This window comes from Lepidochelys kempii, chromosome 9, assembly GCF_965140265.1.
Source record: "Lepidochelys kempii isolate rLepKem1 chromosome 9, rLepKem1.hap2, whole genome shotgun sequence".
In the NCBI taxonomy this organism is placed as follows: domain Eukaryota; kingdom Metazoa; phylum Chordata; order Testudines; family Cheloniidae; genus Lepidochelys; species Lepidochelys kempii.
Genome location: NC_133264.1, coordinates 35,762,104 through 35,777,459, shown reverse-complemented (window position 1 = coordinate 35,777,459; position 15,356 = coordinate 35,762,104). Strand labels below are relative to the sequence as shown.

At 36.4% G+C, this 15,356-nt stretch overlaps 1 protein-coding gene across 6 annotated transcripts in view; it reads left to right on the top strand.

The window, feature by feature from the left end:
- NYAP2 (neuronal tyrosine-phosphorylated phosphoinositide-3-kinase adaptor 2) overlaps nt 1-15,108 on the top strand; it is a 180,881-nt gene extending 165,773 nt beyond the window's left edge. For 5 of the 6 annotated variants that reach the window (XM_073359901.1, XM_073359902.1, XM_073359900.1 and 2 more), the window contains 2 exons: nt 3,374-3,475; nt 11,054-15,108. In XM_073359901.1, coding sequence (XP_073216002.1) covers nt 3,374-3,475; nt 11,054-11,281 — 330 coding nt within the window. In that variant the 3' untranslated portion in view covers nt 11,282-15,108. The remainder of the gene's footprint in view (nt 1-3,373; nt 3,476-11,053) is intronic. The other variant, XM_073359903.1, reaches the window with a different exon arrangement.
- The last annotated feature ends 248 nt before the right edge of the window (nt 15,109-15,356 follow it).

The window sequence follows — 15,356 nt, the reverse complement described above, 5'->3', positions numbered from 1 at the left end:
ACACAATATTTCATTTCCCTCTCCATTTTCAGGGTTAACAAGAAGATGTATCACACCGTTTGCTTGAGCCCTGTGTTTATTTCTTAGTTCTGGGGAAAAGGCATAGACTAAGGTTTGGTTTTCCTGAGTGGCCTCAATGTGACTGTGGTGTATGTTTCTCTGCCACATAAATTAGATGTCATAAGACTACTTTATACATAACATTTGCTGTTCTATAATTCTTACTTTGCACATTTGTAATATTTGCAGTCCATGATGTGTTAAATAACACTATGTCAGGTAATACATTTCAAACCATTTGTTTAATAGCTAGATTAGCTTTCATAAGGAATAGTCATGCTTCTAAATAAGTTAATACCAGGTCAAGAAGATCTGTGGCACAAGAGTGCACTTAATGTATTTATTAGCATGAGAACTGAATGAAGGAATGTTAATTTATCATTCAAAAAGTTTGTTTTATTGAAAACTACAGTAACAGTCTGAGGGTAACTAGTTAATTTGACATTAAAGACCAAAGGAAAGCTAGTTGAGGATTACGTGCTATGTTTGCTTAGTATGAAGTAACTGTGATGGTTAGTAATTGGAAATCCGAATCATGAAACTGGAAGATTGAGATCAGATATGCTAAATGGTTTAAACATTGGTTAATTAAATTTGAGAATAAAGATTATTTGTATCTGACACAATCTACTGGAATTCCTGAAGTTCCAAGTACTTTTGTCTGCTCTTGTTGTTAACCCAGCATTTAAAGACAAGACTATGTAACTTACCCTATCTCTATTTTTGGTAGACCCATATTTTTGGTAAGATACAGTACATCAAGAGGTTTCTTTTTATGTTATATCAAATTATAAGTCAAGATTTACAGCAAATGCTACAGCAGTTGTTATAGGGACATTGTGTATCATTTCTGGTAATATCATTTGTATTTAAAATGAGTTTGCAGAGTTTTAGGACCACGGGATTTACCATAACAGAAAAGACTGTTGGTCTGTTTATTACCTGCCTGTATCAATGATCACAACCTGATACTTCAGAGGAAGGCAAACAACAAAGTACGTGGCCAATTGTGCAAAGTTGTACCTAGGCTAAAATTCCTTTAATCATGGTGGGCCTGATTCAAGCAAGATATTTAAGCTTTATTTAATATTTAATATTTATTTCATAACTTTAATCACATAATTATTCCCCCTGAAGTTGATAATATTTCTTATGTGCTTAAGTATCTTGCTGGATTAGGGCCTATATCATGATCTGAACAAGCCCTGAAGAATGATTCACATAATTTTACTATAAAATATCCCTGTAGCATAAACTTTGACATACACACATACTTTTTGTAGTGTTTGGGGGCGTAGGGGGAGAGACAAATAAAACTTCACAATATTTTTTCCATCATGATGTTAAAATTATGGCTGTGGCCTGGGGGAATCACCTCCAGAATGTACCAGAATGTACAAATCTGCTTAAAAATATATACCCTCTATCACCTAGGTACTAGAAACAAATAGACACCATTGTCATAGGTTTGTGCTTCATTGCCATAGCAGAAGGAGCTCAGGTTAAACTAGCAAATTTTTATTTGCAGATCTGCGCTAGCAACATTAAAGATTTTGGTTCATAAACAAAAACACCAAATAGATTCATGCTGGCTTGTATCCCAAGGGAAACACAGACAGCAAAGGATAAAAGCATTAAGAAAACGAGAATAAATGTTTTTTAAACTTCCAATGTGTATTCACATATGTTAATCAGACATATGCTGCTATCAAAATCTATATAACAACTGCTTAATATAGTCTATTCATAGAGCTTTATTTGGTTCTTTTTAGCAGGCATCATCTCTTTTTCAGCTACTATGGCCCCACATCCCTCTATGTTTGGACTACACAAGTCAAACATCAATGGAGAGGTTATTCATTGTGCTTATTGGAAGGGAGCATTTGTGAATACTGGAGGCAAAGACTTTTCTCTGGTTATGCATAATGCAACCTTTGTATTTGTGACTGCTATATAAGCATGTGAATGCATAGGTAACACTGTAGCATGAACACTGATGTAACCAAGGGCTGGCTCAGAATGCTGTCTAGAAAAGATCAAATAGAGGTGCCTTCAGCTCCCGGGGGAAATTTATCACATGCACTAGCCATTGTGCGGAGAGCACCTGCTTTCTCTGTTCACTTGGTGTGCTTTGTGCATCCCTGCATATATTGTCACTATTGAGTAACACTGTACTAATAACCAATTCATGTTTGAATATAACAACTGTGGAATAACTGATTAGCCAGTGCAGAGCTAAGCAGATGACTGCATATGCTGGCCCAAATTCTGCTCTCATTTATGTCGGTGTAAATCCAGAGTAACTCCATGGTAACTACTGGTAACAACATGTAACTACATGGTACTACTCTGGCTTTATACCTGCAGAAGTGTAAGTGGAATCTGATCCTCCCAATACAGGTGCCGTGCAGTGGTTTTAGTAGACTAGCCAAATTAAACCTTTACAACATAATATAAATGTTCAAAATATCTTTAAGAGACTTTGCTGAAACATTTGCTTTTATTAATATTTGTTTTAGCAAACCGCTGGTGACACCCTGGCCCAGTTGAAGTCAGTGGCCAAACTCTCATTGACTCCAGAAGGATCAGGATGTCACCTTATGTCTTTCTGAAACAGGATGGCTGCTGAGTTACTGCAGTGAGTGAATCCTGCTTGTGAATATAAGGTGAGGGAATCTGTGTTATGTCAAGCCAAGTGTGTCAGCTCAGAGAATGTGAAATAACTACTGCTCCATAGAATAGCCATATCCCACATGCACCAGTGGGACCCAGACAACATCAGAGGTCATGTGATTCCACACCCTTCCAAGTGGAAATACGTCAGTTGACAAGATGGCTGGAAAACAAGAGAAAGTGCCACCTAGATTCTCAGTGGGAAAGAGAGTGTGGAGACTGCCATGTCAGAACAGGCAAGTGGGGAGGGAGCAATGCTGAGCCCATTCTCACTTCCTCATAGAGGATGGTAAGTGGCTTTCAGTAAGCCTTTCTTCTTCACCTATTATTAGCCTGATGGAAACCAGTAGCATGCTTCGCTGTATTGAAATCATTTGTTGCACTGTTCACAGACCATATTACATAGCTTTGTTGCTTTGTTTTCAGATGCTGAAGCCATTTCTAATCACTTCAAAACAATGTTGTGGTTGGTTTTTAATTTCATTCATTCTAAGATCACTTTGTATATCCTTACATTAAATGTTGGACTGTCATTTTTAGTATGGTATATGGTAATCATGAAGAAAAAGGGCATATCTGTACATGACATTCATGATCACATAAGCATTATTTGGTTTTCCCCATACTTCCGTAAATGAAGAGTCAGCCCCACTGCCCATCCAATAGGAGAGGGAAGAAAACCTCAAGGACCAGAAGAGAACAGCCTCTTCCTCAGCCTAATAACCTGTACAGTTACAGCAAAGTAAGTGTGATTATACAGTACTGGGGAAAAAATTATGGAAACACCCATTGAAGTATGGGCATGCCTTATTGGCTAGAGCTTCAAATACCACCTAATATTCCAACCATATTAAAAACAAACAAGCAAGCCTCCCAACAGCAAAGACTTCCCTGCTGAGAACATAAGAAAATGGAACATTACATAATCTAATCTGTTCTTCACAATGCCTTGATATGAGCATTAGTAAGAGATGCTCTATTTGGATCATGGAAAAAGTTCACACAGGATAAAAAAGGGTCCAAAGTATGAAATATACCATTGGTTGATAATGTTTGCAATTTTTCATCAAAATTTTAAATAATGAAAATAATGTCAACATTTTTGGCCTGGTTTGTGACCTGCTGTAGAGCTGGCTGTAAAATTTCAATAATTTTTTCATGAAAGTCAACAACAAAAATTAAACCAGATTTTCATGAAGTTTTTTTTTGCAAATTACATCCTATTTTTCAACCAGCTCTGAAAATATGATATGTAGGATGAAGCTAACCCCCGTGCAGAGAACCAGCATGAGCCTACCTTACGCATCATTTAATCCGTCGAAACAGAACTCATGTGGGACTTAGGGGGCACATAAGCCTTAGGGGTGAAATTCAACAACAGATATTACCTGAACAGACAAAGTTACTATGCCTAATAGAGAAACAGGTTCACAGACCTGATACCGAGCGTTTTTCATTTTATATGTTCAGTCCCGTCTTCCTTTCTCTCTCCCCCTCTCTTTCCTTCATGCTTTTGCTTTTGTTGGATATGGTTTGGTATGTACGTAACTTGAAGGTGTTTCCATATTTTTTCAGTTATGTATATGTATTTACTAACTACTAAAGAAGTGTTTGTTTAGTGTGTTAACACAATTTATGTCTTGTGTTATATGTTGAGTGTCCAGACTCTTGAAAGTCAGCAGAGAAGCATCTCATATTAAAATACAAGACTTTGTATCATTTACTGACAAAAGATATGGGGGAATAACTGTTTCTAATGGCTATAGCTAATGAGTGATGAGGGCTGTATCTAGCAGTAACTGCTTAATATTATTAGTCGGGATGTCAAAAATATTTCCTTCTGACCTTATTCCACGCATGCTTATTACTCCCTCTATCAAAACAAAATTAACCTGCTTAGTTTAACAAAGGAAAAGAATTGTTGCATTCATTGTACTTATTTTTCTTGATTTAAAAATCTTTTTGTTGTTGTAATTAATGCCATACACACCCTTACCTGCCTTTCTTATCCATCTATCTCATTTGTTTGTCTATCACTCTGGAATATAGGGCCCTGATCCTTAGTTGATGTGGGTGTAAGCAGCCGCTTAGGACTCAATGGAGCTATGCCCATTTATGATGGCTGAAGTTCTGCCCCAAGTACTTATATTCAGTCATCTCCCTGTCAAGAAATTCGTGGTTTCTAAGTGTGTTTGTAGTGCCCTGGTAATATTCTCATAATTCTTTCCTGACCTTGTAGCTTTGCCTTCTGACTCATGACTGTAAGTATTATCTGCTGCAGTAGAAGCTTCTAGGAGAACATTCCCTATTTTCCTTTAAAATTCTATTCTGCTTAGATTCTTATACCATGCCCATCACTCAGCTATCTGAGCACTTCCTTGAGTTAAGAATAAACAGTTAGCATTTTGCTTCCCTTCCTTCCTTTCTCTTTCAATAGCCTATATTTTAAAAAAAAACATATCTGTGATATGTAGCTTTGTAAGAAAGCAAGGTCAAACTATGAGTTTTGCATTTGTACTGGAAAGTATTGATGTTTGTGTCATCGTTAGTTCCTGTGGGAGTGAATTCCACAGTTTTAAACCCACCTTTTAGAAAGGCCTGTCTCCAGCTCATTAGAGTTTGTCCTGATGGAAACAGCTTTGTTATGAGGAATGGACTGCCAAGAGTGGTCAAAGTCCAGGAGAGTGAATGAAGCTTTTAGGCATCTTGAGCCCCTTGACCATTTAGAACCTTTAAAATAAGGAATGAGACACTCTGATGTGATGTTCTATCTAAAGGGAGGCAGTGGAGTGCAGAGGAAATGTGCTCATAGTATGCCATGATTCTGAGGAGGTGTATTCTGCACCAGTCAGAGTTTTTTCAGGGCTGATGCTTTCATGTCTAAAAACTTGCGTTGTAATAATCCAAGGAAGCATGCATGGTCAAAGCTAGGTGTCAACAGTAAGGTTGAGATGCACTTTTCTAACCACTTGGAGGGGGTAGTATGGATTTCTCGCAGAAGCAGGCATGTCCAATATTAGCGATGGCAGTGAGAAGTTGAAAAAAAAATTGGTCTGTGTTGATGCCTTGTGGGCACACATCTTTGACTGGCTGATGCATCACTCTGTTAGCAAGCTGGTTGAAGTGCTTCTTCTACTCGTCAGCATTACTTTCATCTCACTAGGATTTAATTTCTGCCTGCTCTTCCTACTCCATGTGCTACTCTAGCTAAACACTGAGATGGCTGGGTGACAGTGGTGTTATCATGGGGTGTGAACAGCAGAGTTATGTCATTGCCATATTGTTGACATGTAGGCGCAAAGGAAGCCTCAGAATTTCTCCTATTGGCTGCATGTGAATACTGAATAAGGCAGGAGTTCTACAGAATAGAATGGTGCTCCACAGGTGAAGGGGGTTTGGTGGCAGAGGTACAGTTGCTCATTACTGACCTTTGGATGCAGCATTGAGGAAAGATTCAAACCATTTCCCAATGCTACCCTAGAACACTGCGACCTTTCACAGGTAGGATATCAGTATTCTCTGCAGAGAGGTCCAAGAGTATAAATATCCATCCTATATTATTAATAGCAAGATATCCATCAGTCCAGTGAAGCCAGGATTTCTCCCTTCGTCACTAGGCAGGTCTTCATTATGAGTCTGAATACATTTGTTAAGGGTATTGGGCCTGTGGCTTCTCCCTTGCTTGGGAGGTGGAGCCAATCCTCCTCACACCCCACACAGCATGGCCACATAACGTCTAATTATTTAGGGCTCTCCTGAATTACAACTGTCTGATGTGTTTGAGGTGTAAAAATCCCTTCCATAATGCTGTTTTGGGGAGCCAAATCTCTCCCTCTCTTACTTGCTCCCCAATTCCATCTCTTTGATGTAATCACCTCCGTAGCTCATGACTAAGTTACAGACACCAAATAAAACAACAATACAATTTCTGTTCAAAATGAGGCACCCTGAAAGTTGCCTCCTGTATCAGCAAAGAGTTTTCCCGCATGTGATTTCTGCATTAACATGGATTTTTAAATTTCATTCTTCATCATGGCCCTGATCCGAAGTCCACTAGAATCAATGGAAAGCCTCCCATTGACTTTAAGAGCATTGGATCAGGCTCAATATCCTTAACAAATGCATTCAGATTCATAAGGAAGAACCTGCGTAGTGACAAAGGGAGAAATCCTGGCTTCATTGAAGTCAATGGGAGTTTTGCCATTGACTTAAATGGAGCCTGGATGTCACCCAAAGCTTTGCAGGGCTTATTAACCAAACTTTTTGACAGTTTGCTGCAGTTCTTTATGAAGATTAATGAATTATCATCTCCTCTGCATTCCATATCAGTGAGACAGAATTTTTCCACATTGCGAGTTTCTGTCAGGAAAAGAAAGAAAGGAAGACGTTTGTAAGAAAGGTATAAAACCTCTCCTCATCAAACTTCTCCCATGAATAATAGTTTTCCTTTTAATGTAACTCCATAGTTTTATAATTTAATTCGACAAAACAATATCATTAGAGTTTAAAATTGGGAAGTATGGTTTCTCTGAGCTGAAAAAAATTATATTATTATTTCCCTATTATAGCATTTTGCAAACATTAATGAAGTTAGTCTCGACAGCTTTGGGAGGTAAATACCAATACATTTTTACAAATGAGAAAACTGAGGCACTAAGGTTAGTTGATTTTCCAAGATCATCCAGAAATCTGATAACACAGCTAAAATGGAACCCACATCTCTTGGCTCACAGGCCTTTCTTTTTAACCACTAGACTGATTTCTTTTTCAAAACTTTCATGATAGTTTTCCCCCTTCAGAAATGTTATTTGGAGTTGAAGGTCCCAAGCTGAGATCCTCATTCTCCCATTTTCAAAAACCTTCATATGTGGCTTTTTTAATTTGCTATTTCAGGGCATTCTAAAAGGCATATGGTCATATAAGGAGCTGAACGTACTCCTGTATAAATTAATGGCAAAATTCCCATTGACTTCCATGGGTGCAGGATCAGGCCCTCAAAATGGACTGGCCTTTTTAAAATGTAATGTTTACATCTAAGGCCACATTTTCCAATTTTGCTCTGACAATGTTGTTCAGACAATCATTTGGGCACATGATTTCTCCCATACATTTTACTATTCACATACTTAAGCATCATGCTTAAATGTTGTGTGCATGCAAATTACCATGAATGGAGGCCCTCATAGAAATGATTATGTGCACAAAATTAGAGGCCTTATTTTGACAACTAGGCCCTAAATCAAGCTAAACCAGAATGCCATACCTCTCCATTTTTCTTCTTTCCCGCCCAGTTGTTTCAGATCTCTGTGACTTATTTTTAATATAAACAATGTTTTTATGTATAATATATATGTTCAGATGTGTATACACACACACACACACGTCTAATATTATCATATGATTATTTTATTATTGGTCATATGTTTTTGGTTGCGTAATGCAAGTTGTGCAATGTGTTTCTTTACAAAAGCCTTAAATGTGTTGCAAATATATGTTGGTTAAGGGATGACACAACTTGTGGTAAATGATCTTGCTTAAATAAAGGATACCGGTATGATTTAGATTTGTTTTAGAAAAGCTTACAGGCAGGTTTCTTTTGTCAAATAATGATGTAAGGCTGATTACAGAGGACACCAACTTTTCTTTCTTGGCTTTCATACACACATCATTTATCCTGGAGGAGAAACCTTTGCATGCTAAACATCAAAGAAGCTGAGTATCTCCTCTCAGGGAGTTAAGGGCATTCAGATATCTCATAGATTGGACATGAAGTAAATTGCTCTTTACGAACTATTCATCTAGCTCTAACCAATACAAAAGAATGTTGCATTCTCTGTACTTGAGTTTATTTTAGCTCAGTGATACAGGGAATTCCAGAGCTGTTTTGTGGCTGCTAATATGCAGACAAATTCTGGAATACCATTTCCATCTTTAGGGATTTGCAATTGGTGTTTTACTTTTTAGGATGTAAAGATTCAGCTTCAGTTCCTTCAAAGCATGTGAAAGTCTTAATCCATTAGAAAATATCGAACTAGGCAAACTCTAATAGAGCACAATGGGGCGAGTGTGTGGATGAAAACATGAATTAAATTTATTCTTGATAGTAATGGTATGTGCTGATGATGGCTTTCCAGTGCATTACAGCTGATGAGTATAGTATAAGGCATACATTTCATATTAGAACTTGCACTGTTCCCTTACTGGGTGGGTAAAAAAAAGGGTATTTCCGCATGCCTGTAAGTGAAATCCACTCTCAAGTGTCTGTTCGGTCAAACTCTGCCCAGATGCTGGTATGCGGTCATATATTTTGGATATTCTGTTTGACGAATTGTGTGCAGACTATGCGCCTGGCCTGCCACATTGAGGGATCCAACAAAAAAGAAGACACAACTGTGTATGTAATAAAATATTGCACTTGGACAGAGTGGCAAGGAAAACTCTTAGTCACACGGGTTCGGATCCAAAGTCCATTGAAGCCAATGGGAATCTCTCCACTGACTTCAACAAGCTTTAGATCAGGCCCAAAGCGCTCATAACAAGTCTAATAACTTTGTTGACTCACCATGACATCTGCCATATGGAGTCTGTCGTAAATGACACAACACGCCTAAAGTGAGAGCCAAACCCTCAAATAGAAATTGCAAAGCAGATCAGGCTCCTAGTTGACTTTTAACTTCATTCAGTTCAGGAAAGGTATGCTGTACATATGTTACCTGCATTATTCTAGGTTAGCAAGAATGTTCCATACCACATCTCATATCTAATCTGGTTTAGGATTACACTGTCATCAGCTCTTCCAAAAACAGTACTGCACAAAATCCTATCCTAAACGGAAGTCAAGGTGAAGAATTTGTTGTGTCAGTTTAAAGGAACATGGTTTTGTCTGAAAACCAGCATTGCAAGTAACAATACTCTTACTGAAAGTCATTTGTAAGCAAAATATATGGGTTTCTGTTTTTTTCAATTTGTCTATTTTGTGCGACTGAGATCACTGTGTGCATAATTAATATTTTTGCTAGGTCTGCCTGCTTGGTTACTCATTTTCTCCTGTTTTGTGAACTCAGGGGCAGGTGCAGTGCCAATTTTTTTTATTCTTTCTCTCTCCCTCTCTCTTTTTTACTGAGTAGATTTCAAATTAACAATTGCCCATTGATATCAATGGAAGGTTCTCCATTGACTTCAACAATGACCAGGGCCTTTGTGCTTTTCTAAACTGTTGTTTGCCATACCTGGAGGTGAAAGAATGCCCATAGATTATGTTTACCTGTATAAAGTTAATTGTAAACAAACATTTCTTGTGAAACTTAAAACGTATTCTCCGTATTAGCTTACAGTATATACATTTTCACTACAAGTTCAGAAGAGCCATGAAAACTGTGCCTCCAAATTTAGCCTCACAGTTATACAAGAGCAACTGTGCGGTTAAAGGCATAGGCAAAATACACATCTTGACACACAAACCAGCACTTTTATATGCACATCAAGTTTGCTAAAAGCAGAGTTACCTGATCTCTGCACACAAGCAGATGTACAGCAAGGATATGCTCAAAATCCATTGATCCATTTACTGACACATTTGAAAGTTAGCTGTTTAGGCCCCAATCCAGTGATGCACTTCATACGATATTTATGAGTCGCCCCACTGAACTGATAAGAAGCTATTTCCCCTGACTTCAGCAGGATGACCCATATGCTTTTAACTAAGCAAATGCTTAACTGCTTTGCTGGATCAGGACCATAGTTTGCAATAGAGTGAATGAATGAAGATGTTCAGATTTAAAACAACTTTCTGCTTTTTTGTTAATGAAACACTTCAAAGAACAGCATAGGTTAAACCATCTGACTGGAATAGGATTCATTAAATCATACAAAAAATCCCAAACGTATTTAGCTTTATATTTATATTAACACCACAGTTCTAATGTGACAAATTGGATTTGGCAGGCATCATAAAACATGGTTTTGAGTGGATAGAATTTTTACCTTCAACACTGCAGGATATTGGTAAGATCCATGTGCCTTTTAAAGATCTATATTATTTAAAATCCAGAAATAAACAGCCGTCATTTGGCAAAAACAGTTACCTTATTAGCTTGCATTAGGCTTGCAATGTTAACAAGGATTATTTTTATTTTCCCTTTATGTCTTTGTCTAGTATATATAAGTAGATTTTTGTGTTTATTCCTTTTAGTGCATAAGGATTTTGTGTTCATAAAATCATGGATAATCCTTCACAAACATCATGGTAACCACAAGGAGCCAACACTCTAAATATAATCTATGGCTAAGCAGTTATTTGTATGCATTATTTTTTTGATAGGTGACATGTATGCAGTGGTTGCATGGGGACCATACAATGCTGGAAATGATTGAGAAAAAGCGTTGTTTGTGCAAAGAAATAAAGGCTCGACAGAAATCAGAGAAAGGACTTTGCAAACAGGACAGCATGCCCATTTTGCCGAGTTGGAAGAAGAACACTGGGACCAAGAAATACAGCCCTCCTCCTTATTCCAAACAACAAACTGTTTTCTGGGACACAGCGATATGACCAGACTGTTGCTGATGCCATCACCACAATGTTGTAAGATGCACAAGTAGCCTCCTTTCTTAATAAGGCAATGCCTGTGACATGAAACTTAATCTGCAGGTGACGAACTACCTAGTGAAAAACATACCAATGTGGTGCTCACCTGTCAATTTAAAGGAAAAGTATAGATTTCCAGCTGATTAAGGCATGCATATTTATTAAGGATTTTTTTGGATCCAGAAGATATTGAAATGTAAATATTTTGCCAATCTATTGAAAACACCTGAACTAATACACTGTTTAAAATATATAATTCAAAAATTTATGAAGAATTTTACTATATAATATAATTACTGTTATATTGTTTTATTAACTATTTTATATGTGGTATCCTAATGCTCTTTTTTGTTGTTGTCATTTTTAATGATCTTACCTGCCTAAATTTGGCCTCTGTACAAAAGCATGTGGTTGTACTTTTGTTTAACAAGTACAATGTACAAATCAACCTGGTGCTAGGGCTGTAGAAGTTCACTAGAGTCATATTCATTAGAGACATCCGTTGCTTTTGTTCTTCTGGGAAAGGTTTTGGCAGGAAGTAGTAAAAACTGTAAACAATGCAAATAAAAATGCTTAATTTGGATGTCCAAATTGCATTAAAAAAGAGTTGTTCTGCATCAGATTTTTGGTAAATTTACTATTATAAATTGCCCTTCTTTTTATGTCAATCAGTTATTAAAGTCTCCAGTGATAGTTCCTAGGCTACATTTGGCTAACCAAGTAAACAAAATTTACTGCAGAAAGGTCTAAAGGCTCTTCCTTCTTTTATTCTGCTGACTAGAGGAGACCATGGTTCACTGTGACTAAGAACTGTACATCACATGATAATGAGTTAACCCATTGTTTAGCAGGTTAAAACAGTGGCAATGCACCCATGATTCCTGTCCACATTTGTCTTTGGTCCAGAAAGTAAAGGTAACAAAATCTGTTTACATTATTTTTAAGTACCCCAAACATCCCTAGTTGGGTCTGTATCAAATTGGAAAGCATTATTTAAAAAGGCCTGACCCAAACTCCATTGACATCAATGGAAAGACTCCCATTGGCTTCACTTGGCTTTGGATCAGACCCACAGAGCACCTTTCTCTCACGTAACCATTTCCTGTTCCTGGCTGATCAGATAATTGGGTCATAGTCCTCTGTGACATCACACCCATCCTAAGAGAATGCTATGTCATGACCAAAGAATTATGACCTCTTGGTTTTAACAGGAGAAAGAGATGGCTTATATTGCATATGAGGGTGAGAGCTGTGCATTAAAATATCTTCCAAAAGAAACGCTTTAGGGTGAACAATATCCGTATTGCCATGGAGTGATAAAATGATGCTATCACATATATTTTGTATATTTAAAGTTCTATCGATGCTTCTGAAATTTGGCAGCATGAAAATTCCTCTTTAATAGTCCTTTAAAATTATATTCTCTGAGAAGAAAAAATGTGTTGTTTGAACTTATTGTCATATTGGCTTTTCTTTGAAACTATATTGCAGCAATGCCCTGGGCATCACTGCTGATCAAAAAAACCAAAAATGACCAATTTTAGTAGGTTTTTTTTGTAATCTATATTACTAAAGTTTGAGTAACACTTTATCAGTAGTAGTTTCTTTCCAGTCTCTGAAATAATAATAAAGTTTTTAAATATTTTATAACTAATTAACTAATGTATATTTTGATGTCCAAATTGAGGATTTCTGTATAAGATAAAAGTGTGTGTTCATATGTGTGTATGTATATTAGCATTATGCTATAATGTGTGTGTATATGTATAGGTGCATATATGCACACATACACACTCTCATCTATATACATACTGTATATATGAAATGTGTGTGTGTTGTTGGATATACAGAGGCTGAAATGGGTACAAAATTTAGATGAAAATTTAAAGAAGCCCCCACAATCCAAAAGACAGAAAACATAAAAACCACAAATTGTGAAGGAATCTTTAAATAAATCTTGTACCCAAAAGGCACCAATTGTATATTCTGCCTACTCATTTTTTTCATAAAAGAAAGAAAATGGCAGAAGAAAAACTCAAGAGATCTTGCAATGCTCCAGAATCTGCTGGAAAGAGAATGACTTGCTAGTCATGCGGAATATGTTGAGATAACAGGTTCATTACTCAGAAAATGTTTAGAATGGTGAAATGCATTATCTTCCTTGTTATGGGTGATTATATGCCAAGAAAAGACTTTCATATAATCAATGTGAGATTTTTTTTCACTTGGTCCCTTTCACAAACTGCACCAAATCTTTCTGTGTGTATGTGTTCAGTCATGATACTTCTTGTACACATTTCCTTAAGCAATTAGTCATTTTAAAAACTTTAATATTCCCTTTGGAAGTATTCCCCAAGAGCAGTTGTTCATCACTGACATTCATGCCTCCAATGGGAACATCTTGAAAAACCTTCAAAAGAGGCAACAATACAAACCTTTGGGAGAGAATAAACAATTTTATATACAATCGTTCAAGTTTTTGTACAGTATCCTTTTCATATTGACATATTATAGGAATAATTATCATGGTACTGAAGCATTCTGGTCATAAACAGATTTGCTTGACCATTTAAACTACCACAAAAACCACTTAGTGCTTTGCTTATATAGTTCAGCACCATAGTCATCATCCGTTAATTAGCCCAAATGCTTGCAGACCACCATTGTATCCCATGCAAACAATAGCTTATATTTATTATTGTTTGACGCCACATGAAAAATTAAAATAGAACTTAGCACTTATCTTCAAAGCACTTTACAAACGTGAATTAAACCACACACCTATGTGAGGAAGGATACATTTTATTTTATAGAAAGTGAGATTGAGGCAGAGATGCTGAGTGACTTGCCAAAGCCAATCAAAGCCAGAGCTAGGATAAGGTCCCTGTCTTATGCTCTGACCATTTGACAACATTATCATTAGGCAGAGTGCACAGCCTGAGAATAAAAGGTGAATATTCACTGCAGAGAACGTACCATCAAAATGGTGTCTAAACATTTTCTACATTCCCTATTGTCTCAGCAGTTTCTATATCACAGGGTGAATGATCGTGTTTAGCAACATGTGCTCATTAAAGCTGCAGTTATATAAATATGCAATTTGAATATACATACAGGCCACATATCTACACACACTTATGGAGACTGTATATATGAAATTGTTTGGTATGCACTTACTTTGCTTTAAATTCCTAAAGTTAAACATTATAGTGTAGCAATTTGTGTAAAGTGCACTGTGATTTCAAGAAAGCACAGTAAAGTCACAGGTCTCGTTATTCTTGCACTAAAAATGTGTTTACGTATATTAGCAAATGTATGCTTACTTTTATTGCTCTTTTTAACAAATTAAATTAAATTAATGGTATAAAATGGTATTTTTCTTTTAGTGGACTATGGCATTATGTTTTTAAATACAGGGTTTTTAAAGAAGAAGAAACCATTCTGTGTTCATTCCAATGTAATATGTTTACCGATATCTTAAAACTGAATGTCATACTGCTTTTTTTTTCATATTTTGTTAGAAATGTCAGGTATGTGCCTGAAATTGTGTAGGAGTAAGGAGTAGCTAGAGGATAACTGTAATCATATATTATTAGCCATTTCTATATACACAGTATAAATACATAATAATTTTCTTTTCATTTTTGTACTTGATTTTTTTAAGTAAGATGTAATTAACTGTACTTTGATACTTCTGAAGTAATAAGATGTTGTTTGGAGATTCTGCTTTCTTTAGTGCATTGACAATATTTTACAATAATTTAGTGCTTATTTATTTGTGCTCCAGTGGAATTATAATAAAAGCAATAGTTTAAAATATCCTGCCTTTTATTTCTGTTTGTTTGGTATATAATTTAATACTGCTTGTTTATTAGGATTTGCATTCAACACTCTCTTGAGGAAAAGTGAAATCATGGGCTTTTATATTTATTCTGATGAAATTTTTTATTAGGGAGCAATTAATTGATCATTTTAATACTCTCTGGTTAGGCCTGGTTACGTGAATGCCATTAGTTTCGTTCTCAACTTGAGGGATCAC